This window comes from Alosa alosa, chromosome 9, assembly GCF_017589495.1.
Source record: "Alosa alosa isolate M-15738 ecotype Scorff River chromosome 9, AALO_Geno_1.1, whole genome shotgun sequence".
Lineage (NCBI taxonomy): Eukaryota > Metazoa > Chordata > Actinopteri > Clupeiformes > Clupeidae > Alosa > Alosa alosa.
Genome location: NC_063197.1, coordinates 17,919,159 through 17,946,029, shown reverse-complemented (window position 1 = coordinate 17,946,029; position 26,871 = coordinate 17,919,159). Strand labels below are relative to the sequence as shown.

The 26,871-nt window shown below is 43.9% G+C and overlaps 1 protein-coding gene across 2 annotated transcripts in view; it reads left to right on the top strand.

Moving 5' to 3' along the window:
* znf644b (zinc finger protein 644b) overlaps window positions 1–25,723 on the top strand; it is a 45,890-nt gene extending 20,167 nt beyond the window's left edge. For both annotated transcript variants that reach the window (XM_048253148.1, XM_048253147.1), the window contains exons 3-7: window positions 9,792–12,647; window positions 16,710–17,369; window positions 21,165–21,287; window positions 21,556–21,658; window positions 23,025–25,723. In XM_048253148.1, the coding sequence (XP_048109105.1) occupies window positions 9,806–12,647; window positions 16,710–17,369; window positions 21,165–21,287; window positions 21,556–21,658; window positions 23,025–23,241 (3,945 nt within the window). In that variant the 5' untranslated portion in view covers window positions 9,792–9,805 and the 3' untranslated portion in view covers window positions 23,242–25,723. The remainder of the gene's footprint in view (window positions 1–9,791; window positions 12,648–16,709; window positions 17,370–21,164; window positions 21,288–21,555; window positions 21,659–23,024) is intronic.
* The last annotated feature ends 1,148 nt before the right edge of the window (window positions 25,724–26,871 follow it).

Below are 26,871 nucleotides of genomic sequence, written 5' to 3'. Positions count from 1 at the left end.
CTTAGCGTACGGTGCATACATTCTGATGGATGACCTTCAGAAGCATAGATTATTGGTCTTTTCCAACCCTTTTTGCTCTGCTTTCACAAGCTTGGACAGGCATATATAATGAGAGAATATAAAGTATATATGCCGTTGATTGTTTGACTTAAGAGTGTAATTGATTTCATTCTTATACCATCAGCATGAAATAACAATATATAAGACCTCCTTTTCTATAGACAAATAAGCATTGAAGTGTGGGCTCTGTGTTCAGTCCTTTTCATTCATGCATATCCCAACCCTCAGTACAGTGAGTGCAGAACTAGAAGCGCCAGTGTCCATTAGTCACAAGGTGGTACTGATAGTGGATTCTGTCTTCTCTCTCTTTCTCTCCCTTTTTACCACTTTCTTTTGCTCTCACTACTCCTCTATCAATCTATCACAGTCTGAAAACCTGCCCCGATTGTTGATCTCTCAGCACTGCACTGCTCCCATGCTTAAGCCTTCAAACCTTGGCCACATAGAGCACATACCGATAATCAGCTTTGATTTGGGCCTGGTTGAAAACCTACAGCGCAGTTGCTAAAACGAGACTATCAGTGCCACGGATGGCAGTTCGATTCATGCTGGGAGCATGAATGTGGCGGAGGGTGGGTGTATTGCTGTACTCTTGAGGTCCTCTGGACAACTGTCTGTTCAAATATAGGTGTATCACATTTTAAGAAGGAGCTCGGCTTGTTTCAGAGGTTACCGTTCCTCTTGAACCTGTGAGCTGAATTTTTATGCCTCTTGTCAAATTTGGCTATGTGTAGCCTGGAGCACTACAGGGGTTTGTAAAGACGCTGTAGAGTGAGTCTAACCATTGAAACACCATACCTATTGAAGAATATTCTTTGAGAAGAAACTAACTGCGATGGTCCCAAAAATGGGGTCTCAAGCTACAATGCATGATAGCTAGATTGTCTTTTTAAAAGTGCCAGGTGTATCATCTTTACAGGTTTTTTTAACCATTATAATAAATGTTTCTACCCACAATGCCTCTCACACAAAACAGAAAACATCACGTACAGTAACACAATCAGCAAAGTGGTGTTGTCTGTGTTTATTAAATTGTTTAATTGATCAGATTTCTGATTGTGATGACACTGTATGGCATTTTTGGAATCAGCCTCCCTTCTGCAGACATGTGGAATATGGAATGCACAAAATTGTGGCGTGTGAGTGTGCTAGAAGCCTATTTGCTAAGATGTAACACTGTTATGTGCATTGATAGCAGTCTTGCATATTTAGAACTACTACCCCCCAACTACCCCGCCCCCCCCAACACCATATATTAGCAGAGAACATGACACATTACACCGACTGTAAGGTAGATAGTTCAAGTAGAAGTAATGTGCACAGAATAATCCATATGTTTGCTCCCTTGGAAGTAAGCCCATGATTTTTGTGTTATTAACACCTTCAGTGTATAAATTGATTTGCAATATACAAACTACATCAACAAACACATAGTTGCATATTATCAAGGTACATACAAGGGACATAAAAGTTGTGGTTTGTAACGTCCAAAGTGGGAAATTATTGCTTTGTAGGCAAGATGTAGAGCTTGTTTTAACATTCCAGGTTAAGGTTAGGGACCAGGAATATTTAAAAAACAGGAGCAGTTAATATTTTCCCATTGGTTTTCCTTGTCCTACCCTGGTTATAGGCACTAATCACTGATTGCTGTGTTGATGTTCTCAACCTCTGCTCTATAGTTCTTCTGTCCAACCCGTCTTGTCTTTGGTCCCACAGCATCAACATGATCTCTTTTCCCAGTAGAATAGGAGGGGTTGAGTCATGTAACTATCAAACCATGCAATTCCAAGCAGCTTTAATTTGCTCACTGTTTCTGTAATCTAATGACTGGCTGTCTTTTGAACCATTCTAGTCCTTCCATCACTCTTCAACTGCGGATTGAAAGTGGACTGAGGCTGGAAAACCGAGGGTGATGGTGGTGGTGTGGGAGGAGAGGGAGGCCTCCAAACCCCCCTCCCCTTCCCCGTCACCAAAACTCCGCCATTGATACAATTACATCAGGTTGAGTGAAGAGCGAGATAAGAGAGATGGAAAGCTAGAGCAGACATAGACAGAAGACAGACCGAGAGAGAGATGATCTCTTCCCCCTCCTCTCCTCCTCTCTCCCTTCCCTTTTCTTCCTCTTTTGTATACATTTACCATTACACTCATTAGCTTCCCATTGCCTCCCAGCAAGCAGCTTTTCCACATCCCCTCAGGGTCCCTGGGGAGGCAATTTGCATCTCTCTGTGGAATCCCTGGCAGGCCGCTGAGGTAACAATCAACCCCCCCACCAACACACACACACACACCGTCCCTCCCCAGCACCAGTCCCTCCCCAGTCCCCTCTGACTTGCCCCCCACCAGTCCCTCCTTTATCTCTTTGATATGTTTGGGGGCCAAGGCTGATTGAGTGGCTCTTGGATGTTAATGACTGACAATGAGCCTGGGTCCACCTCTTCATTTAGGGCTGAATTGATGTCGTTGACAGTGGCATTGAATACTGATTTCCACACTCTCCTCCCTCTCACTCTCCCTCTCTTGTGCCTTTTCCCTCCCTCATGCCTGTGGCGTGTCTCTGAAGCTGGGCTGGACTCGAGGGTGCTCGGGGGGACACCGGTCCTCCAGGGAAGGTTGGCCTCTTTAAGATCACCACGGCCTGGTGTCTGGTGGGGAAGGTCAGGCGTGCCATTTGATTGGAGATTTGATCCTGTCTGATTTTGCTGCGAGACATGGCCTCCGACCGTCAGGAACAGAGATGGGGCTTATTAGGAGATAGTTTAGGCCAAGAATATGTCTTTCTATTTGAATGCAGTGGTCTGTGAGAATGGATTTGCGTTTTTAAAAATGTGGGCAGACAGTTTTGTTCCATGTATGGCTTAATCTGTATCGTGCATATTCTGGTAGTGTGGGGAAGGTTTTTTTGTGGCTTTGTGGGTGCCCTCATGTAGTTTTGAAATGTTCTTCCTTGTAAAACGTTAAACACTAAAGCCCATTGCCCAAAAATGTTTTGTGTTAAATGGGCAAACTCAACAAGTTTGTTTGTTATTGTGACTTTGCTTTTTTGTTTGTTGGTTATCCCTGTATTAGAGACTCCTCAGTCTGCGCATACCACCTAACTTTACAAGGGCGCAATAGAACATTTTGTAGCAGTATGGCAACCAGGCAACCCCGACATTAGTTACTTTTTATTTCCTCTAAAGGTTTTTGTAATCCATTGGCAAGTGCGCATACTGTACTTTTCCCTTTTAAAAGCAATATATTCATGTCTGCATGCATAAATCTGCAATTTTGAAACTTTTGACGATATTGTGTCCTCAAGAATTGTTATAGCCATTAAGTGAGGCCACAATTTCGCTCCCCTCCCTCTCCGCCTCCGCTCTTCTCTTTATCTCCCTCTCTTTCTGTCTGTCTCTCTCTCGTTCTCGTGCCAAGAGCACGCTCGCCCTTCACATTATGCCTTGTAAAGAAAAGGCAATCGTCGATGTTTCATCTTGATATGTGCGGTGCCTGACACTCCTCTAAATTTAAGCGCACTGATGTCTGCAGCAGACTGGATCCCGTCCTCAATTTGGAGAGGAGGTTTGACACGGCTGCCTTTCATCTGCAGTGGGTCACGTGTCTACTGCAAAGCGGCAGCGACAAAGATAGTTTTTTTTTTTTTTGCTGTTTCTCTTCTATACCCCCCCCAATTCCACCCCCCATGACACCCTGCCTCCTTGCAACTCAACCTGAGACAGATGCATCTCCTCACGCATCCCGATCACAGAGCTTTCTTGTAGCCCATGCAGCCCCCATCGTATTTATACAAACTCTGGTTATCATCGCATTTAATAAAAAGCAGCATCGAGGCCCTACAACTTCATAAAAAAAAGTCTGCGCCACAGAGGAAATCATGCTCCATATTTCCATGTTTTTCTTTGAACAGATGAACTGAGAATTTTTTTTTCTCTCCTCTGGTCCCCCATTCTCTTCGATGCAATAACGCATGCAAATTTTTCTTTCCACTTTCCACACAAAACCTGGAAGAACACAATTAATGTAAATTTTCCTCACCGGGTTTTTAATAAATGCACAGTTAAGTTTCCATAGTAAGTGGGTCGATAAACTCGACAGCCTTTGTAACTTCTGTGTTTTTTTCCCTCTCTCTCTCCTCCTGTGCGGGTTCTTCTCATTCCTTCACCCCCCTTCTTTTTTCTAAAGGCAGATCCTAAGACATGAACTCTGTATGTCTGACTCCTCATGCTGCAGAAGGCTGGTGTTTATCAGGCGGACGCTCCGCTCACTAGGGGAGACTCTCTGGGGCTTACCGGCCTCCACATTGTGAGAGCGTTCTCATTAAAAGCGTCACATGCCTGAGAAATTTCAGACCTGCTGTTTTTTTTTCTTTCCTCCACTCCCCTTTTTGTATCTTTCTCTCTCTCTCTCTCTCTCTCTCTCTCTCTCTCTCTCTATATATATATATATATATATATATATATAAAAAGATGGAGCAAGAAGGAGAGAGAGAGAAGTTTAAAACTAACAAAGCCCCTGGAAATCCCCATCAGACAACCCTCCCCTAATCCGTTTAATTTTGAAAGGTATTGTTTAAAGCTTCAAAGTTTATATCGTTTAATCCTCCCTCCTCTCCTCCTCCTCCCCCACCCTCCATCAACACTACAGGCCAGCAAATGAGGCCGTGTCAGCAGCTTGAACAGAGCTAATCTGCTCCGCACAACAGAAAATCCTCCTTCAAGACACGGTTGCGCAGGTTTTCCTGTGAACTCAGACCGTTTGATGTTCCCCTACCTGCTATTGAACATGACTCCCGCCTTAACCCAACTGTCACTCCTGTGCTGTCCCCTTTTATCACACCCCTGAGTGCTCCCAGTCACCCCCCCATCCCCTTTACCCAGCCAACCCCTTCTGCTATCCACCAAACTTCCTCCTGCTCTGCACTCTAACAGTGCTGGCCCCAGAGTGCAGCCATTTTAGGTGATCACCCATCTATCTTTTTGGAGGTGTGTGTGTGTGTGTGTGTATGTATTTGAATGAGGGGCGATGTGTTGGGTATGAGAAGTTAACCTTTCCGAGGATAAATGTGCTGGATGTGATTAGGATTTGGGTTCATCTTGATAAGGAGAGGGTAGGCAGGAAGTGTCTCTCTGGCTCTCTTTTCAACCTGAAAGCTTCTCACTACCTCATGGGCTTAATTGATTGGAGTTTGGGTTTTGGTCTTGGCGTTGCAGTGTGTTTGCATCATGGCAGTTCTCACTGGTCGGCCTCAGGAGAGCAGTCTTCCATTTTAAAAGTGTCATTTAGTTGTTGTTCATACCCCTGTCAGAAAGATACACGGTAAATCCAGAGTAATATCCTATGCAGGAAATGAACATCATCTCACACTGAAACTAGATACATAGGTAGTCATCGACTTTTTACAGTAAAATATTCAACATCTGCGGAAGAGAGCAGTGCTGAGCCTTTGAAAACAGTCCAGCTCTCAAGTCATTCCAGCAGAATCAAACATCTTTTCAGACTTTCTCCTGGAAATATGAGCTCTGCAAGAGCAAGAGTTATGAGACTCTTAAAGCCAGTTTCCAAGAAAGAATCTTAGTCTCTGACCTATTTATCCATAGCATCCTCCAGACATCCAGGGGTACAATATGACATGGAGTTTTTGTTGACAGAATTGTTGAAAGCAGGTGTTTTACACACAGTAGTAGGACAAAATAGTCTACCTCATGTGGTGGACATTTTAGAACAATAGACAGTGCTTCTAATGATCAAGAGGGATCTGAAAACAGTGCGGCATTCAAAGTGTTAACCAGGGAAAATAACACATGCAATTCATGCAAGTTATTAAAGATTAGAAATGGTTATAAAAGCCAGCTGAAAAAAGTTGGATTTGATCACAGAGTTTGTTTATTGGATAGTGCTGTGTGTTCTTGCCAACCCATGCAATGTGTTTAATCTGTCCACAAACCATGTTACCAGTAGCATTGTGGTGTGTTAAGGTTCTCTTGAGCAAATTTCTGGCACACATCAATGTTTTTTGGAGAGCACTGCTTCCACTGTGTTGTCCTGCTGTGGACACCATGTTTGTTCAATGTTTTACCTACAGTATAGTGAAATATGTATATAACATACAAATATGTTAACCAGTTCCAATCGGTTTAGCAGTTTCACTTTCAGTTATTTTTAACTCATTGATGATTCTGCATTGTGTATTTAGTGTCACTAGCCACAGTACTAAATCATTTCCTTGTATGACATTCATACCTTAGTGCAGGTTATTCCAAAGGATTCACTTACCTTTTCTTGCTACTGTATATTGAATTTGAATTTAGTACCAAATGAATCATTGCTAAAAATCAAAGGGACTTGAAGGGAAGAAACCACTTTGAAAAAGATGAAGGAATATTATTACATTGTGCAAAATTCTAAAGAAACATTCAAGCAGTATCAATAACAAACCCCATATAATTTCAATTATTTAAGATAACAGGCACGTTCCAATGAACAAATGAAATCACAAGTCTAAATGAATGACAATATGTTTAGCTGATGTGCAAATGTAGTCAGTTAAAGTTCTCAATTCATGCACTGAAAGTACCTGGTGCACACCTCCGTTCTAATTTAACCATCTGTGTGATGCTCTTAATAAAACATCTCTCAAGCACTATATGGTAATGCAGGAGCCGAGAGCATTTTCCACACTTATTGTTACTCCTAAAAAATAGGCTAAATTAATGTCTTCTTGGAAGTTTGATTCTTGTTGTGAATATCTTTGTGCATACAGCTCAACATTTTCTCAGGGGTGTTATCAATGGTATCCCTGTTGAACAGTTTTTGAGTGTCAAGACATTTCAACAATGAGTCAAGACATTTATGCATTGTGACAGCAGTTCCAGAATGACTCCTGTCTTTCTGTTACAAAATAACAAAACTTGATAAAAATGGGTAACTTGTATGTTTGAATTTTGGAAGTTAGATTAAATTCCAGTTAGGATGCCTCATAGACATTGAGTTATCTTAATAGCTGTTGTAGCAGTTTTCTTTGTAACAAATCAGTCTTGAGGTCATATTGCCCCCATATTTGGATTCAAATGTTGAACTAAATTTGTGGTAGAAAACAACATTCTCCCAGCTCCCATTTGTCAATGTCCAGCCTGTATCAATTAGGTGTTTCTTCTCCATGTGGTCTAACCTGGATGGAATGAAGGATAAAACATGAGGGGTGAGAAGGAGTGGTAGGGAGCAGGCTGAAGGGTGACGTGTCTGGACTTGAGTGACGCTGGTCCCAGCTGGTCCAAATGTCTACATTGCCAGGTTGGGTTAGAGACCATTAGCAGAGAGAAAGAAGTCTACCTGACATACACCCCAATCAGATGAGACGTTGAGTCTCAAACCTCCCCCACTGTCAATACATCTCCCTCTACTGGCCTCGTGATACCTACTTATCGGCTGTTTTCTGTGGTTAGTATTGTTGACATGTGGTATTGGATGTAACTGCAGAAGTCAGTGAATGGAGGTATAGGGGTGCAGACACACATACACAGACCACCACATTAGGCTATGTCTTTGCATCTTTTAATAGTTGTTTATGTTTTCATTTTCGCTGTAGAAGCTGTCAAATATGAAGACAACTGGAAAGTTTTATTTCTTTTAAGTTCAGAAAAGGAAAAAAAGAAGAGCATTTGCTTTCTGTGTCCTTGAATGCTTATTTAATATACCGAGAAAAAAAGCTTGATTTATGAGGAACTGGAGAATAATGTGTAATGATAATAAGCAATTATCACCTCATATTTTTTCCAGCGGTAACCTCAAGATGAGGTGCAACAAGAGTGTTAGTGCAAGTGACAAAAAAAGAGAAAAAAATGTGATCCAAAAAGCCCGGCAACATATGCACGTCACAGACATGTGAAGTGCTTCTCTAGCTTGTTCTGACTGAGGATAATAGGACCTCCTCTGTGATAATGTTTTCACATTTCTCTCAGTATTCACATTTTGTATTTGTGAACCCTGCTGAATGAAAGCAAGGATAAATAGTAGTTAATAGTAACATTAGTGTCACAAGAGATGAACAAGAGACCGACAGATTGATTCAGAATTATTTAAGTTGACATAGCTTGTAACACTGCATCCACTCGGTCAAATTCATCGTTTATACAGCTTAAATGTAAAAGGTCGTAATGGAGGATTTAAAAAAATGCTTTGCAGTTGAATTTCCTGTTTTTTTTTTTTTTTTTTTTTTTTTTTTTTTTGTACATGGAGCATTGCAGTGAGAGTGGCATGTGGCTCCTCGTTAATGAGCCTGCCGTGAACGTGAGACCTGAAATAGGAGTCTGCCGGGCCGAGCCACCCCTGCTGTTCTGGGGTGTAAGCAGTGTAAGGTGGCATTTCAGAAAAACGTGGGGCATATGTTCCGCCTCCAAAAAGACCCCCACCCATCCCCACCACCCCACCCCAATCCCAGTCACTCTTTTACCCCCTCCTCCCAAACCTCCTAACACCGTGGCAGATGGGTGGAATATGGAGCTGGGAAAGGTTTTACCTCTGAGGTGGTAACAGTGAGGCCACTCATTAACACTGAATTTACCACTTCGTTAGCGACGAGGCTTCCTGTTGAGCTCAGTCCCACATCGGTGATGTCAGATCCATGGAGCATACACTTGTGGACTTCGGAGACACACTTGACTTGGACTCCTTGAAATGCACACACATTAAACGTGTACGCACACATTCACACACACACATATATACACACACACATACTCACACTCGTGCTGGCATTGTTTAAAAGTTGTCATAACTCAAGTATTATACCGTAACTCAGAAAGAGAGAGGTGTGTGGAATTAGATATCTGTCTGTCCCCTCTATTTAGAGGTGTAAGGTGGGGAGGGGCTAAGTTTCAGCTGAGCGAGGTGTGTGTTTACTTTCAGCAGGCAAGCTGGTCCTGTGTGTGTGTGTGTGTGTGTCTGTATGAGTCTGTGTGTGTGTGTGTGTAAACCTTTGTGATGACGTGAGTTTCTGTGTGTACACTGGCACATGTGTACCAATTTGTCAGGACTGAATCAACAACGGTCTCGTGCTGGGATCAACTTTGGCACCATCTGAGAGTGCTAAGACACAGGCCAATCTCATTGGTGGTGCACTTTGTTCCCATGGAAATTGGTCAATTTTAGCAAGAAGGCCGAGAACTTTTGAGGGTGGGGGGTGAAGATGGGGGCCAGGGAATGGGGTGGGGTGTGGCAGGTTCCCTCCCTGGTGTGTGCACACATGATTAAGCCCCCCAACACACACACACACACACACACCTTCTCCACAGTTTCCAAAGGGGAGCTGTAGTCTGGCTTGTGAATAGAGGTGGTGGCAGAGATCTTATTGGGAGTGGGGGGCACTCTGACGCTCAGAGTGATGAATGCCCCCGTCACACTTTCACTCCCACCCCTTCTCCATTTGGGCGAACAGTGGGGGGACTAACAGGGCCTCCGCTGTGCAGCCACCGGTTCTTTGTGTTGGGGAAAGTTGTCATTTCACACGTCGGCAGTCGCCAAGATAGCACCTGCATGAGGTGATGGCGTCTCCCTGATACGCACATTACTGTTTTAATTCTGCTGTTGTCAAATGGTCCCAATGTCATTTTTAACCTCTTTTCCCCCCTGTAGGCAGACTTAAGGAGCGATCTGTCACTCGATCAGCTCGTAGAACTAATCATGTTCTCTCTCTCTCTCTTTCTCTCTGACTATCCCCCCCCCCCCCTTTCCAGACTGTTGAGCCAACATGGCTGACATAAAGCCTAAAGCAGAGGAGGACAAAGAGGGGGACACCGCATCTGACAGGCCTTGGCGTCGGCTGAACACTCCCTCTCCTACTGCCCAGAGCAGAGCCGCGGCTCTCTCCCCACATCCTGAGTACAGGCCTTTCAATGGACCCCTGCCAGCGCCCGCATCATCATCAGGAGAAATTATTAACAGACCTCCATCACATTCCACCCAAGAGGGACATTCACAGCTACAGGAGGAATCCGATGGTGATTCGACCAGTGGCAATGGCCCTAACACAATGGAGGACATCACCGCACGGGTCTCTCCAAAATTCTCTACATGTCCTCAGTTAGACAACATCAGCTCCGGAAAACACAGAGTAACCGAGGAGTTTCTGTTTGCAAAAAACAAAACCTCTCCTCATATCAAGTCAGAGGAGGCATCAGCATCTGAAGCTGCGTCTGACAGTGAGAATAGTGATTTTGAGCGACCACACCTGGAAGCGCAACGCAACCGCTCACTTAATGAACCCTCTGGCCAGAACCGTGTGGGCAGGGGACCAGCTGGTGGGAGATCCTTGTGGGACTTTGGCTCAGAATCCTCGGAGAGCTCTTCAGATGACTGTGACGAAGACTCGACCTGGGAGCCGCAAAGCGAATTCATGCACTTACTGTGGACCAGTCCCAAGAGAACGGAGTCCTCGTCGTCATCGGTCAGTCAGAGCCGCAGGAAGAGGAAGCTGAACGCTGTGGACAGGGCCGGAGATGGCAGCTTTGGTCCCTTACCCAAACAGTCCCTGACTTATGATTGTTCTGATGACAATGACACGTTGGTTAGCAAAGAACCCAACGTCAGGAGGAAGCCTAATGCCAAATCACCTGTGCCCCCCCAGTTAGACTGTAGTGACGAAGCAGTAGGCACGAAAGAGCACTTTATCAAGAATAAATGCCACGAGGAGAGCGATACTGAGAGCGCCAAACTGAACCATGTGAGTGCGGAATCGGTGTCCGAACCCGGCGGCGAGCCTTTGTTCTTTCCCTGCACCAAGTGCAATGTCAATTTCAAGGAGAAGGCCCACTTGCACAGACACATGCTGCACCACCAGGCACCCCCCAACATCAACGCGCCACGGCCCTACATCTGCCGCGAGTGCGGCCGCTCTTTCCGTGACGGCAACGCCCTGCAGAAGCACATGGTCATCCACCAGGCGCGGCGAGAGCGGCTGATGGAGGAAATCAAGGGTCTGAGCGAGCTGCAGGACGAGGGCCGGCAGGCCCGGCTGCAGTGCCCGCAGTGCGTCTTCGGCACCGAGTGCGCCAAGACCTTCGTGCAGCACGCCAAGACGCACGAGAAGGACAAGCGCTACTACTGCTGCGACAGCTGCAGCCACATGGCGACCTCCCCGCAGGAGCTGGAAGCACACCGGTGCACTGCCCACACCGCCAACCATGTCCACACGGGCTCAACTCACATGAGGCCCGCCGAGGGTCTGGAGGAAGTGAAGATGGGGACCAATCGTATCATCTTGTTACACTGTAAAATATGCCCCTTTAGCACACCGAATAGGACTATCCTGAAAAAGCACACAGAACTAATTCACCGACAGCCATATTTTGAAAAGAATGAGGAAGAGGAGGATGACGAGGGGAAGCCAGTTAGTAGATTTGCCGAGCCGAAGAAGCCGGGCTTGGACCTGCACAGGTTAAGCAGCCAGGCCAAGCCTGGCCACTCTCGCCTGTCACAGCTGAGGCCAAAGCTGAACTCGGAGACGCAGGCTCTGGGGAAGGGAGGTGCGCCACCCTTTTGGTCTGGTGGCATCGCTGACCTCTGTGTGCGAAACCGAGTCTCGCAACAAAAAGACCGGGAAGGTCTCAGCTTGCCGCTGTTCAAATGGAGCTTCGGCAGCTCAACAAACAAGCTGTCATCATCTCTCCCGAGACTTGACAAGCCAGGCAAATTATCTCCCCCACCGACAGCCAGAATAGATGTGACAACAGGCCACCTGCATGACGAAGAGGGCAATCAGGAATGCGCAGCACTGAGGCCAGGAGACGGGGAGAAAACAAAACATATTAGTGACACTGAAATGCGCTCGAATGCCAAAATGGACAGATCCGGCGAGGAGATCCGTCAAAACCACAAAACTGACCGCGAAAGCGGCAACAGTGACACTCCGAGCAGTAGAGAATTGCCATCCAAACCTGTCCCCCACAGGACGCTGTCCAAAAGGAAAATGTCCATCCCATATCATAACACGCTTAAGCCAAAACCAGAACCAATATCACCAGTGCTTACAGAAGATGAAGATGACGATGAAGACGATGATGATGACTGTGATTATGATGATGATGATGAAGATGACTCCTTTGACTTTAGAGATTACTCGTCCACGTTCCTCAATAGCAGTGAGAACAAACTGAACACTTTCATGTCTCCGAATCCCCTCTACCTTCCTAGATCGCGGCTGCCCATCCGAAAGGACGTCCTCCATTCCAATGGCTCAGAGGACGAAGAGGAGAGCGATTGCGATGATATCCAGGATCTGGTCATCAAGGAGGAGTGTGAGGAGACCGCCGTGAGCCTGGACGACGTTCCAACCTCAGAGTCAATGCGAGGGCCCTTCTCCGGGCACCAAGGCCCGCCTCATTTCTCCAATGAGAGGAAGTCCTGCCCGTACTGCCCGGCAGTCTTCGAGTCTGGAGTGGGATTGTCCAATCATGTGCGCGGACACCTGCACAGGGTTGGGCTGAGCTATGACGCCCGGCACATGGTGTCGCCTGAGCAGGTGGCGTCTCAGGATCGGCAGCCACGGATACGGAGGAAGGCTCCCTCCACCCTCTCCCGCCGACTCAAGAAAGGTATCTACAAAATATCCGTTACTGCTTTGTTATGTTCTCTTTTTACGCCACCTCTTCTCTCTCTTCTTCTGTCATTTTCTGTCTAATTGCAACTGCATAAGATGGTGAGCTGTCATAATTACATTTCACAGTAATCACCGTGAAGTCAAGTACGAAAGTCAGCCTCTGTCAACTTTTTATTAAACGCATGCATACTTTTTTTCAGTTGCTGTATTATAGGTCAAGGGGTCCTCCTGAACACAAGTACACACCATCACACACACACACACACACACACACACACACACACACACTTACACATGCATGGAAGCCCCTTGTTTTATGCATGTGACTGTCTAATGGACTTGATATGCTGTATTTTTCCACTTGAAAAAACTACACAGTGAAACAATGATATGAACCAACTTTTCATATCCTGGGAAAACCATTGTTTTTTACAAGCTTCTGTAGACCAGATAATCTCAGTCAGGTTTGAATATTGAACAGAGATGTTCATAGCAAATAATGCAAGAACTAATCGGGCTCTGTATTTTTTGACAGTCCCCAGTAAAGTCAGACATACTGTCATTCAAAAATTATATAAGGTCAATATCAATTACGGATCAATTATCACACCAGCAGTACAATGCATTCAAGTGAGCCTGAAGCAGAATTGAACAGGATTATTATAGTTCCCATTCCCATTGACTTAGCATACTGAAGTGACACTTTCACCTTTCCTTCCTCCTCATGAAAATGTATCTAGGTTAGCAAGTTGAAAAGACCAAATTATTGTATTTTGAAAGAAAATTAATTAGCATTTTAAATCACACATCTGCAATTCCAGAATAATCAAGTGACATTAATAATGAGTTATGCTTTGCCCTTTTGACTCATTCCAGCTCTATAACATAATTATTGCAGAATGAGTTAACTCACTCTTGCGTGCATGCCATCATTACATATTTGGCTTTTCATCTAGCCTTTGAGTACAAAAACTGGAGCCCAGAAATGGCCATATACCATAGTGCAAGCCTGTAGAGTAGAAATAATTTAATGAGCACAAATGACCTTTCACCTTGGCCTCTGCTAATTTAACAGCTGTAGAATCACAGGAGTATCAAAAAGTGATAATCAGTTCTAGTTAGGGAAAGTTGGGAATTTTTTTTCGCCAATCTGCAAAAAAACTTCTAACCATTAGTTTTTTTTTAACTATGTGTTCCTATTGGTGTCTAGTAACACCAAAAGGGGTGCTGAATCTTTCCCAGCCATTAGTTTTGAGTAAAAATGCCTGCAAAGTGCTGTGCTGCAGCTACTGTATGTAGTCGGAGGTAGTTTCTAAGGCTTCATACTAGTTATGTTGTCCTCATGAGTTTTACATTTTGTTGCTCACTGTCCACCCTCCACGTTGGACAGTCTGTCTCTCTCTCTCAGTCTTTCACACACACACACACACACACACACACACACACATTTTGTGTACATTGACTTTCTCACAAACACATTCACAACCACCCATACAAACACATGCAAATAAAGTTCACACCTTCACTGATACAGTCTCTCTGTCTCGCTATGTCTCTCTCTCTCTCTCTCACTTGTGTTGCCAGTGGTTTAGACATTAATGGCTGCATGTTGTTATTTTGAGGGGACAGTAAATTTACAGTTATACAAGCTGTACACTCACTACTTTACAAAGTGTTATCTCTTCAGTGTTGTCCCATGAAAAGATATAATAAAATATAGCTGCAAGCAGCAATGAGGGGGCCAAGCAGATAAGCAGTTGAGCAGGAGTTGGGATTGGATTGCACTGGACTTCACTGTGTTGTTAGATTGGATTGGAGTTGATTGGATTGGATTGGACTGGACTGGATTCAAAGGTCACCGAATTTACTGTGTGTCCTTAAGATGTACTTCTTAAGACCACATACCAAATTTGGTTTAAATCGGTGAAAGTGTTGATAATTATAACACCTCTAGTTGTCAAAGGTCACCAAAATAATTGTGCAGTCTTAATATGGGGTCATGACTCCACATACCAAGTTCAGTTTCAATCAGTGAAAGTGTTAATAAATATAGCGCCCCTAGTGGTCAAAGCACACCAAATTAATTGTGCATCCTCAGGATGTAATCCCAAGTCCACATATTAAGTTTGGTTGCGATAGGTGAAAATGCTAATCATACTGCCCCTAGTGGTCAAATGTCACCAAATGTATTGTGGGTCCTTAGGATGTGTTCACGAATCAACGTACCAAGTTTGGTGTCAATACGAGAAAGTCTTCCTAATTATAACACCCCTAGTGGTCAAAGTACACCAAATGTATTGTGTATCCTCACGATTGGGTCCCAAGACCATATACCAAGTTTGGTTTCCATATATGAAAGCATTGCTGAGATATGAGCCTACTTCCTGTGATTATAGCGCCCCCCTAGTGGTCAAAAGACTCCAAATGTATTGTGCATCCTCAGGATGGGGTCTCAAGTCCATGTACCAAGTTTGGTTTAGATATGTGTAAGCATTGCTGAGATATGAGCCTACTTCCTGTGATTATAGCGCCACACAGTGGTCAAAATTTACCAAATTTCTTGAGCCTCCTCCTAATTGGGTCCTGAGCCCATGTAACAAGTTTGGTTTTGATACGTGAAAGCATTGCTAAGATATCCCTTCACTTCCTGTTTGGTGGCTTCGCCGCCAATTTTGATTGGCTGTTACAGGCGAACGGTTTTAGGTTTGAAGACAAAAAGGGATAACTTTTTTGAGGCTTGGACCGAAGATTATGTGTGTCAAGTTTGGTGTCAATCGGACAAACTTTGTGACCTGTGAAAACTTTTAGGTGTTTTTGATTAAATCCAATATGGCGGAAAATCCATCATGGCGGAAAATGACGTCATAGGGTGTGTTGAACTCTGCTTGGTCTAAGGATTCCAATGATACCTCCTATTTGACAATCGGGCCAACGGGTCAAAAGTTACTTGCATGAACGCACGTCCAACTTTGGCCTGTTGGTGGCGTTAGAGTGCTCGAGGTGCCGACTTGAAACTTGGTGAAATTAATCATGGGACTGTGCCTAGTTTGTGTGCCAAATTTTACAACTTTCTACCAGACGGTTCTATGGGCTGCCGTAGACTTCCATGACGGAATAATAATAATAGGAAAACGTAGAAACACAATGGGTGCCTTCGCAGCTTCGCTGCTTGGCCCCCAAATATTTACAAAAATGTAAGGGGTCTACTCAGTTTTGTGAGATACTATCTAACCAGTATCAAGCCTGAGCAACTGCCTCAGACTACAGGAGCTGCAGTACAGCACTCTGTGGGCATACAGTATCTCCAGACCAGAGATTGGCTACTGCTGCAAAGTCCATCACAGGATGCCCTTGAGTATGGATGGAAACAAGGACAACACGGTTATGCACTAGTCCCTACACCAGATCCCGGACTACCTTTTGAAGTTTGTCAGCTGTAACTGTGCAGGGGACTGTGACACTCTCAGGTGCTGCTGTAAAAAGCAAGAAGTCAAATGTATTTCTGCTTGTGGGAACTGTCATGGTAACTCTTACCAGAACATCAACCAGCCAGATAATAGTGAGGGAGTGCAGGGGAGTTGGATGAGGTTTGTTAACTTAAATAATTGGTTTAAAATTTTTGTTTTGTAATTGTTCAATAAAACCACTTGTTATGGATTTTACTCCAAACTAATGGCTGGGATAGATTCAGCACCCCTAAAAAACAGACCCTCTGGGCACCCCAAACTTGATGGGCTCTCCAGGTGTTCACCCGAGGATTTGGCTGTGGATAAATTGGGTGGTGTTACTAGACACCTATAGGAACACATAGCTGTTGGTAAGATTCTTTTTTTGCAGATTGGTGAAAAAAAAGCCCAACTTCACCCACAAAATAGACCTCCTTGGTTTTGTTCATTTAGTACATGCCATCCTGCCATCTTAAACTAGCAGCAATACTTCCTCCAATTAGCTTGGGCATGATGTCTCTCTCTCTACCTACCTCTCTCTACATTGCTTACATTCATCACCTTTGAAGTTTGCCTTCAACCCCTCTCTACTCATTGTGTCCCTCCTCTAGCTGCAGTGGACAAGCCTGAGTCTCAGACTGAGCACACGTGCCCACTATGCTGGGGCTGGTTCGACACCAGGACGGGCCTGTCCAACCACGTGCGCGGCCACCTGAAGCGCATCGGCCGCGGCCTGGGCTCCGGCGGGCCCGGCTCCAGCAGCCGCTCTCCGCTCTGCATCCTCAACGAGCTGCTCAGGGACGAGACGGAGCACCGCAGCCTGCTGGCCCTGCTAGGGCGCCGGCCTTCCCACTCGCGCCCCTTCGTCTCGCAGAAGTTTGCGAGCAGCGACGGCCTCTTTCTCACCCCGACCGGCGTCCCCGTCAAGGTCCAGCACTCCAGGGCTCGGGTCGGAGCAGGAGCCGCAGCCGGGGCCGATGGTGAGGGAGATCCCAAGAGCAGGCTGTGGTCCGGGGAAGTGGTGGTGGAGGGCAAGAAGAAGGAGAAGAAGTTTGAGGAGGAGATCAGGTTGGAGGACCACAGGGGTGGGGACGGAGTCCCGTCCAGCACGCTGGTGGAGCTGCTGCGAAGGAGGAAGCAGGAGCGGGAGCAGGAGATGAGGGAGGGCCCGCAGCAGGTCCATGGGGTTAGGCGGCCGCTGCCCAGCAGCCCAGCCAGGGAGAGCGTCGCCAGGCTGGCCGTCCTCAAACCAGACCCATGCTGGAGCCAAGGTAAGGACGGGTCACCATGGAAAAACAGATCAGATAAGCAAGGCCCAATGACTTATGGAAACTGATTATGTTAAATGTCACAAACATTATTATAGGCTCTAACAGCTGGGTGTTCTTTCTCATATGCCCATGTTTACTCTATACATACAAAGAGTTCATGAGCTGAGCACTAAAGAAAGGCAAGCTATGACGTTATTCACAAATTGGGAAATGAAGGTGATTTTATTTTGTTGCACGACAAGGGAGACAGTGCTGCCAAAATCTCTTCAGATTGATCGCTAGATGTTATTTATTTTGTTGCTAAAGCAAACAGGTGAAAAAGTTGCTAACAACCTAACATTCTAATAACTAGGTAATAAACTAGCGATGGACCGCAAGAGATGGACCGCAGCTTCATGTCATGAAATCTAACTGAGAATGCTAGCCTGCTAAAGACCAGATATAAAATTTAATAAATCCCTGACTACCTAAAACCAGTCTTATTTAAGAAACTGAGTCATTGAAGCATTTAAAAACACTTCTCTTGCTTATTTCATGAGCCTGTACAAAAACACATTGATTTTGTAATTAAATATTCCCTTGTTCTTAAACTCAAGCCTACCTCAGGAATACCACTCCTGAAACGATTATTGATTGGTTTTCTTTGGATGTCTGAAAGTTGCCATTGTTATGTTGCTAAAGATATCTATGTTAATATTGTAGACCAAACTAAATTAAATTGAAAGTGTAATGGATCCTTCATTCAGATATGCAAACTGAGCCATTATTTCAACATCAATCAGTGCCAAAATGACAGACAACTCATCTGTTCTACTCTGTGAAAACACAATCCTTTGTCATAGCAAACACAGTCTATCTCTCTTGTAAATGACAGCTGAGCATATGATTGGCCTTGTTCCTATTGATGTGGAATCAAAGGAGAAGAGCTACGACTACGTGTCTACTGTGTGATGCATGAATCATGCCGTACCCAGAGAATTCTATCACAGGTTATCTTTAAGAACTGTCATATCATATAATGTGCCAACCCCTTAGCCATGACCTTTTAACATGTGGTGCATAGGGTCAGGGCAGTGACTGACCATGAATACAATAAGAGATAAAGGATGGTGTTAAGCCCATCAATCTATAGGCTTGATCAGTCCACCACCCCAGGCAGAGCCTCTTCTTTCCCCTTGTGTCCCATAAGCTCCTCCGTGCATGTTCCACCTCCTCCCCGTAGCTTTCTATTATTTACAGGAGCTCATTTGAAATTACACCATTTCAATCGCAGCAAGGTGCATTAAATACGAATGCACAGTGTCTGGCTCTGCTGTGCAAGTTTTCCAGAGAAGCCTAGACGTCTCCAGGCGCGGGTGCTAACCAAGCCACTTGTAAGGGTACAAGGGCGGGGGGTGGAATGGTTGAGGGAATGGTTGGAAAAAAACGGAATAGGGGGGAAAAAGTTTGCCATCGGTGGAATTATTGTAACGTGCACAAAGAGAATAAATGTCACCAAAAGTGCGTTTGAAATTGAAATGAAAAGCCATGGTGGTGCTTTGTGTGAGCCGTGCGGCGCGTCAGCTGTGTGTACACACCTTTTGTTTCATGTCTGTCCAAATAAAGAGTTGCGCTCCCGTGCGCTGAAAGATGTTAATGAAGATTTAAAATGTCGCATCATTATTTATTAATTTATTTTTTTTGAGGGTTTGAAGCATCCATCTCAATTTCCGCATGATTTCTTTACATCGATTGATTCGTTCCACCACATCCATTTAATCAAATGTTCAATTCCTGAAACACTTGCGATTCTTACAACATGATTGTGTGTGCTGAGAAAGGTGACAGGAATTTCAAATAGTCTACTTTTTTAAGTGACACTTTAAATTGGACAGTCCATCAAGCCCGGTTCTTTCTTGTTAATTTCTAGACAAAACAGAAATGCTTTCATTTTTGAGAGATTTTCTGACAAGCATTTTCCTTTATACCCACTAGTGTTGAAAGGCTCAGAGAAGAAATTTGGATGTTATGTTTTAAAGACATTACGATAATTAACCAACAAAACATTTCATTTGTCTCATTTTATTGTCAGTAGAACAATTCACAACTCGTTTGAATATCCTTTAGCTTGTCACCGTGGTAAGAGGGAGTGAGGTACAGAAGCAGATGTTTTTACCGATTAGGTGTGAAACAGCACAGTAGTTCTCACTGAGGATTTCACACCATTACTGATAGCTACTTTTTTGCTCCTAAGTGACAGGTTGTATATGGTGTTGGGTATTAATTTTAGAAAAGGCCATTTTGAACATTTCTCCTTCATGTGTTTCCAGAATTCATTCAAAATTGCTCTTTGTCTTTGGAACTTTTTCACAGTCTGCCATTCTTTAACACTGTCATGACAGAGTGGATCTCAGGGTAGGATTGTTCCATGACTAGAATGTTCCATGACTAGACTACCGCTTTCTCTTCATCTCAGTCCTTTAGCCCTTCTCCAAGAAGAGGTGATATCTCACAAGTATTGCACAATGACCTAAAACAGCTCGTAATTAAACAGCTTGGCACTGTCGACCCCACTGCACTCTTTAAATGGAAGTTTTCGAGAGCGAGAGGGAGAGGGAGGCAGCACACTTGCCCGACTTGTCTCCGAGTCCTTGCCTCAAGGTGAAAATAAGCCCCCTGGAGTCATTAGGTGGTGATAAACATTGCCTTCAACAACACCTCTTGCGATCTCTTAGATATGAAAACAGATGGAGGGCGAGGTGGAGACTCTGAGGGGAATAGCAGTTTTACACCAGCATCTCCATGCCTGCAACCACATGCTACAGCCAATCTGAACTGAAGATGACTCCAAACGCTTGACTTGTGCACGTTGGCTCCGTTGTGCACCAGTGCTAGCCTGACGTAGCCATACTCAAAATTCTATTCAGAATTTGAGTCTGGAACCAAAGCAGTGGGATTGTGAGACGTGTTTCAACCGATACAGGGGAATAATGCCCTGACCAATGACCTGACCAATCAGGGCAACAAAATAGCCTACCGTGAAATCCTGCAAAGAACAGTCAGAGCATCCTTCTTCTGACAAATGCAAGAAACACTCTTTTCTGTTCGTTTTTTAAAATTATTGTGTCGTCAGTATCTTGTACAGCCGACACAATATCGACATAAATGTATAGATGCTCTAGCGACAAGCTTTTTGCGTAAACAAATTCAACTGAAGCACGCTCAGGTCATGTGAATGATGGACAGATAAGCAACGGTGCCTATTCATTGTATAAAGCCCGCCCGGACGCCGCTTGGACAATTCGATTGGTCCGCGCGATTCTCAAGTTTTCATAGAGGCTTGTCAATGGACCAAGTCCAGACCGAACTTCCTTCCAGACCTCAAATCTTGTGGGCGTGGCTAAGTTCGGGCTGGCTTTTCAGGCTGCACCAGTGCAATATACGTTGAATACTTTTCAAATACTCCAAAGCATGAGACTGTTAGTTCTTTTGACCATTGAGGATGACCACTGTGAGTAACAACATGGCAGAGCTCATTGTGACTGTATGTTTGGTCCCTTTGTCCATCATCATGCCTGTATGCAAGCTCATACATTAAGAACTATTATGGTTTTCGTGCAGACTGGCTAGAGATGAAATATTCCTTCAGTTCAGCTTCTCTGTGTGACGTAGTTGCCATTCATCATGGTATGGTCTTTACTGTACTCCATGTCTGCTTAAGCATGTCTGGATTTATTTGTTTGTCGTTTATGATTATTAATACGATGACATATCGATGACATTTCTGTTGATTATGCAATTTTTTTTTTCTTGTAGGGAAGACTGACGTGAAGAAAGTTTGCATTCACTGCAACACGACCTTCCACAGTGCTGTCAGCTTATCCAATCACCTTCGAGCGTATGCTCGACGAAAGAGAGCTGCCCTGTTAGAAGGGACAAGTATGTTTTTCATTCTGTTAAAGACAATCACCCTACAATTCCATAATTTTCTATTTTCCATGTTTTGTTTTATTGTTTTAGTTGACACAGTTCACTATCTGATCATTCTAGTATACTACCTGTATAAATAACTGATGTGCAGAACTGTACATTTCTCTGTTGTTATTCTCTTCCTATTTTTCTCTGTCATTTCTGTAATTTCCCATAATATTTCATTCATATTTGTTGGATCTGCGTGGATGACTCTGTATGCAACTGTGTCTTCCAGCCTATGATTGCAAACAGAAGAAGCCAAGATCAAGGCCAGGGCCAAAGAAGAAAATGTTCTCATTGCCACACACACCAGAAGAGATCTACAGACTCACCTGCAGGTACAAATCGCCCTCTCCTCGTCAGTTTATTCACATGGATAGAAGAATGAGTTCATTCATTGAGTTATTCATTATTTAGTGGATGGTGGAAGGAATGTCAAATTTTGAAAATATTATTTGATCAGCTTACTCAACGAGATCACTGTAAAATAAAGACATGTCTTTATAAGAGGTAAGTGGAAATACCATTAACAAGGTGGCTATTCATCCTCCTGTTAAAATAATGAATGGCCTTGTCAACTAATATATTGCTCAAAAGCAAGGTATTGGAAGCAAGAAATATGTAACTCTTGAGAATTAGGTTGTCCATGGAGTAGACTTTAAAGAAATCTTGCTGTGCCATCACCTTTTTCTAAACCTGAAAGAGATCAATGTTTTCATTTCAAGTCATGCCTTTGCCTCCTGTAAACCATGTAAACAGAAAATAAAAAGATAAATATGTTTCCGCTCATTTGCTACCAACTCAAATGTGTTGTATCCAGTCCTAGGGATGTGCTGCTGACCCAACAGGGTGCCGTTGTGATATTTTGTTGTTCTGCAAGGGACAACTGTTTTAAATAGTCACAGTAGCCCATTGAATACTGCTGTTGTGATTTAGTATATAGGCTTCATCATCAGGCCATTACAGCATGCCTGCTGTTTGCTACAGGCTCTTGTATCTATTAATTACATCTATTAAACCACCCCTGAAGTAGTAGGTCAAGGGTATAACTTGATTGTTGGCAATGAGATAGTCGGTCCTGTGCCAAACATTATGCTCCCACACCAGTAGCCATTTGAACAATAAACCACATTCTGCCAGCTGCTGTACATATCACAATTGTGTTTAGAAATTCAAAGTCCTCGCCTTTTAGTTTTTCAGAACACAGTGATGACCGATGCAGTTATTACTTTCTGAATGGTTCTCTGGACAGTTCATTTAACATCTGTTCAATTGGTTTATATCCTGTTATAAGTGGAAAATATTGAAGGCAGCAGCTAATAGACCAGATGCGGGTCAAAATTATGCCATGGCTGTTTGATTAAATTCTTGGCTGCTAAAATAAACAACCGGCAGTTCATATATTCACATAGCCTATTTGTTCATATAAGTCAAACTGAAATTATTCAACTAACTAAATTATTCAATTAACTTTGACTTGTACCTTCTGAAATGAATCCTTCTAATACAGAATACATTTGAATAGTCAATAGGCGTAAATTAAATCCCCACCAGGCTTAGTTTGGACTGTTTCTGAGCTATATTATGTAAACAAAAATCTGGTGCAGCAATTGTGCTCTTTTTCTACACAACCGAATGTACAAGATCTACACATTTTTGATGTCTCTCTCTCTCTCTCTCTCTTTCTTTCTCTCCCTCTCTCAGATTCTGTGACCTGGTCTTCCAGGGTCCACTCTCCGTGCAGGAGGACTGGATCAAGCACCTCCAGCGGCACCTCATGCATACCAGCGTCCCGCACACGGGCGCCGCCATGGTGGAGGTGACGGCCGTCTGCAAGGAGCTGCCCCCACCACCCCCTCCCGAGCGCCTGGTCCTGCCACACCAGCACACTCCCCTTCAGGTGCCCCCCACAGTCTCCTAAACTGCCCCCCCCTCATAAAAACCCTCACTGTCTACCCCGCTTCAGAAACCCTGCACATGTATATAACTACAGGACAGATAGATATATATTATATATGAAATATATATATCAGAGGTATATATAAATATATACTTAAGATGGATATATAGAGAGGTAAGAGATTTTTTGTCTTCTTTCTGTATTGCACATCTACCTTGTCAGTCCATCTGTTTTGGTATGGACAACTGTTCTGGAAGCCTGACACCACCCTCTTCACTTGGGTTGGTGTGGGAGGCAGCACCACTTACTCAGCACGATAACTACGACGAGATTATTTTCACCAGGTTAAGGTTGGCGCGACCTTTGCCAACCTCTCAGAGAGTTAAGGGCTGGGTGCTTTCAAAGGTGCCCTCCGATCATGATGCAGAAGTCCCAATAGGTTCAAAAGCCAACCAAAAGCGACAACACAGACCTCAGAAATTGTGTCAAAAGACCCTGACCGTTATACACATGACCTCGCCGGACCTAAATGAGAACGGGGTCATCTAATTAAGAGTGATCAATATGGCTGACCTCACGGACACAGGCCCTGCTAATGCCTAGCGGGCTCATCGATGGCGGTCACACTGATCAGATGCTGTCTCGTGTCTTTTCACATTGCCAAGTTTCTCAGCGATGAAGGCCCTCAATCTGTACTTGTGCTACATTTTAACATGTAAATGAAAATCAGTGGGAATCACTACAGATCCTACACATATTATTCACTGAACAAATGAACTGTGAAAGTGTGGCTAGCTGTTTTTCTTTTTTTTTTGGTCAAGCCTCCAATGGTGAAATAGACTCTTCAAACCCTCAATTGTAATGCAATACATTGAAAAAGGTCAAATCCGGGTTTTCTTGTATTTAGAATGTTTATAACCTTAATGAAGCACATTGTAACATGTAATGTTGTTTGATGCTGTAACTCTTCCAAATATTGCTTTAACGGAAAAGAAGCTTTTTCTCACTGGAAAAATAGATATTATTGCTTTAAAAAGAAGATAAGCTCATTTCTTAAGATTGGTTTCAATGCTGATCACATTTTTATGGTGCTGATACATAAAAGCTGACATAGTATTCAGAGGAACAGATAAAAAATTTTCTTTTCCTTTAAAAGAACAGTAACGTGAGAATACTAGAGACCTGTTTCCAAATAACAACTAATCTTACATTGACTTGCTCATTAGGGGATCATTGGGATGATCTGTTACTAGATTTGTCCCATCTTGACAATCACAATAACATTGTCTTGATTTCATGCTTGTCTGAAATAAGATCACCTTCCAGACTGCCCTGTGTTGTGATATGTAGAGATGCATTCATATTGTGAATGTGTTCATGTTTATGCCCTGAACTCTGTACGGTGAGAGGACACTGTAGTGGTCACATGGTATGTGATATATATATATATATATATATATATATATATATATATAATCATGTGCAAAAGACAGTGGCAGGTGTCCCTGCCATCGGCTGTTATCTAAAATAACGTTTTCTCTGAGAAGTTTGTGATCTTGGTAATACATGCCTGTACAATCTGTATGTTTGTTATCTGTTTGGTTGAGCATAGGACAGAAATCTTGTTGTATGCAGAGTCTCATACAATCCACATTGGTTAGAACTTGAAAAATCATCTAGTCTGGGCCAGGTCAACTTGTGATCCACAGTAATTTTCCATAGTGCTTTACCATGTTTAGCACTTAAATGCACTCAACAACTGTGTGTGTTCACATCACGGTGTGGACCCCACAGAGGTATAACATAAGGTTAATTGATTTTATGTTAGCTGGCTCACTAGTTTTGCTATGTTCAAACTGTAGCTAATTGTGTAATCTAAGAAAACCAATGGAAACCCTCTAGTCAATACTCTTGTAGTGTTTTGGAGGCGTACAGCACTGGTTCCCAAAGGCAGGTTCTTCAGGGGTGGGGCAGAGTTATACCAAGCGGGGCATCGGCTGAGGGTCCAAAAAAACCCTAAACAATCAATTACAGGTGACCGTGCTTGCACAGAGCCTATAACTGATTTTACAACCAACTTACTTGGTGAGGAGTTAGCCTACATAGCATACATGTACTTGGCCTAAATGTTAGAAGTGATAGCTAGCCTAATCATGAATGCAACTGCCATGCCTCTAACATGGACACTATATGGACTGATACACTTTTTTTCACTGTCAAAAAGGAGGCCTGCCATGACGTTTGGGAACCACTGATGTACAGTCTATTTTTCAAACCTAACGTAATTGACACTCAAGCCTATTTCCTTAAAGTTACTGACTACAGAGAGAGTGTCTAAGATGAGTTGTTATAAGGAAACAGGTAACCCTTCATGTGTAACCCTAACCATTCTATAGGGGATTAATTTTGACTGCTCCATTTGCATTGTATCTGTTTGGCTTTCTGTGATTTAAATACAGCAGTCACTTGCAGAAATAAAATAAAATCATAAGGTTTATTCACATTTACCTGCATAGTTCTATGTTTTTATATACGTTTACATAAATGTTGTCAGCATTTAGAAATACCACTTGAATTATTTTAGAAGCACCACTTCTGACACTAAAGCCATAAACATCAGCTTATGGGTGAACACAAGAGCTCTAAATGGTGATGCTGATAGTCTCTCAAAGCTTTTCTCTCCAGCCTCATGGTTTCAAGGCCTCTTTATGAAATTGTTTTCTAAACGAGCAATAGATAGAACACACAGTGCTGGTATGGCATCTCTTTTTTTGGATGTTGATGGTTTTTCTGCCAGTCAGATGTCTAAAATGTGTGGACGAACTAAGTGACTTTAGAATCATATAGACGCATCAAGCCACGGGAAGTGAAAAGTGCACACATGTGGACAGTCAGTTTGCTGAACGCTGTTTGATTAGATGCTCATTGCCTGACGTGAGATCTGACAATGTTGTTACCCAGAAATCCAGAAAAATGTGTCAACAATTAATTTGCAAGTCAACCGACTAAAAGTAGACCTCAGTTTCACTTCACTTCCGCAGTCAATCTTCACAGCCTCAGAAGAAGCAACCCTGAATCAGGCCTTAAGCTGAAGCACAAACAGAGCTGCACCAAATCAACTGATAATCGCCAAATTAGCATGTGATAAAGAGCCTTTCAAATGTTGACACAACACGCGTTAACCGCCCCTGCCTCAGCTCCAGTCTGCCCCGTCAACAAAAGGTTCCCGTCGCAGGGATGCGGTGGCATTATGTAATCTGCAAATCATCTCCCCTCTTTCCTGTTTCGCTTCTTTGTGTCTGGGGATGTTGCGTTTGGGAGTGGTAGGGGGGGCCAGTCCCTTGATCACCACTTTTCACCAGTCCACAAGCAAAGCCCCTAGCCCCACCCCCTGCTGAGGGGCCCCGACTCCACCCAGTAGTGTATCGGGGGTCCCCTAAAGTCCCCCCACCATCCATCTAAAGCTACCATCAAAGCCCCATAAACCAATTGCCATCGGACAGCTCCGGAGGGAACCAGGGACGCCGTACCCCACCAGCACCCTGACTCCCCAAGCTCCCCTCCCCTCTCTTAGAGGAATAATTGTAGCACTCGGCGACTTCATTAGCGACTCCTGGTTGTATCAAAAGGATGCTCTTCATGGAAGTTGGA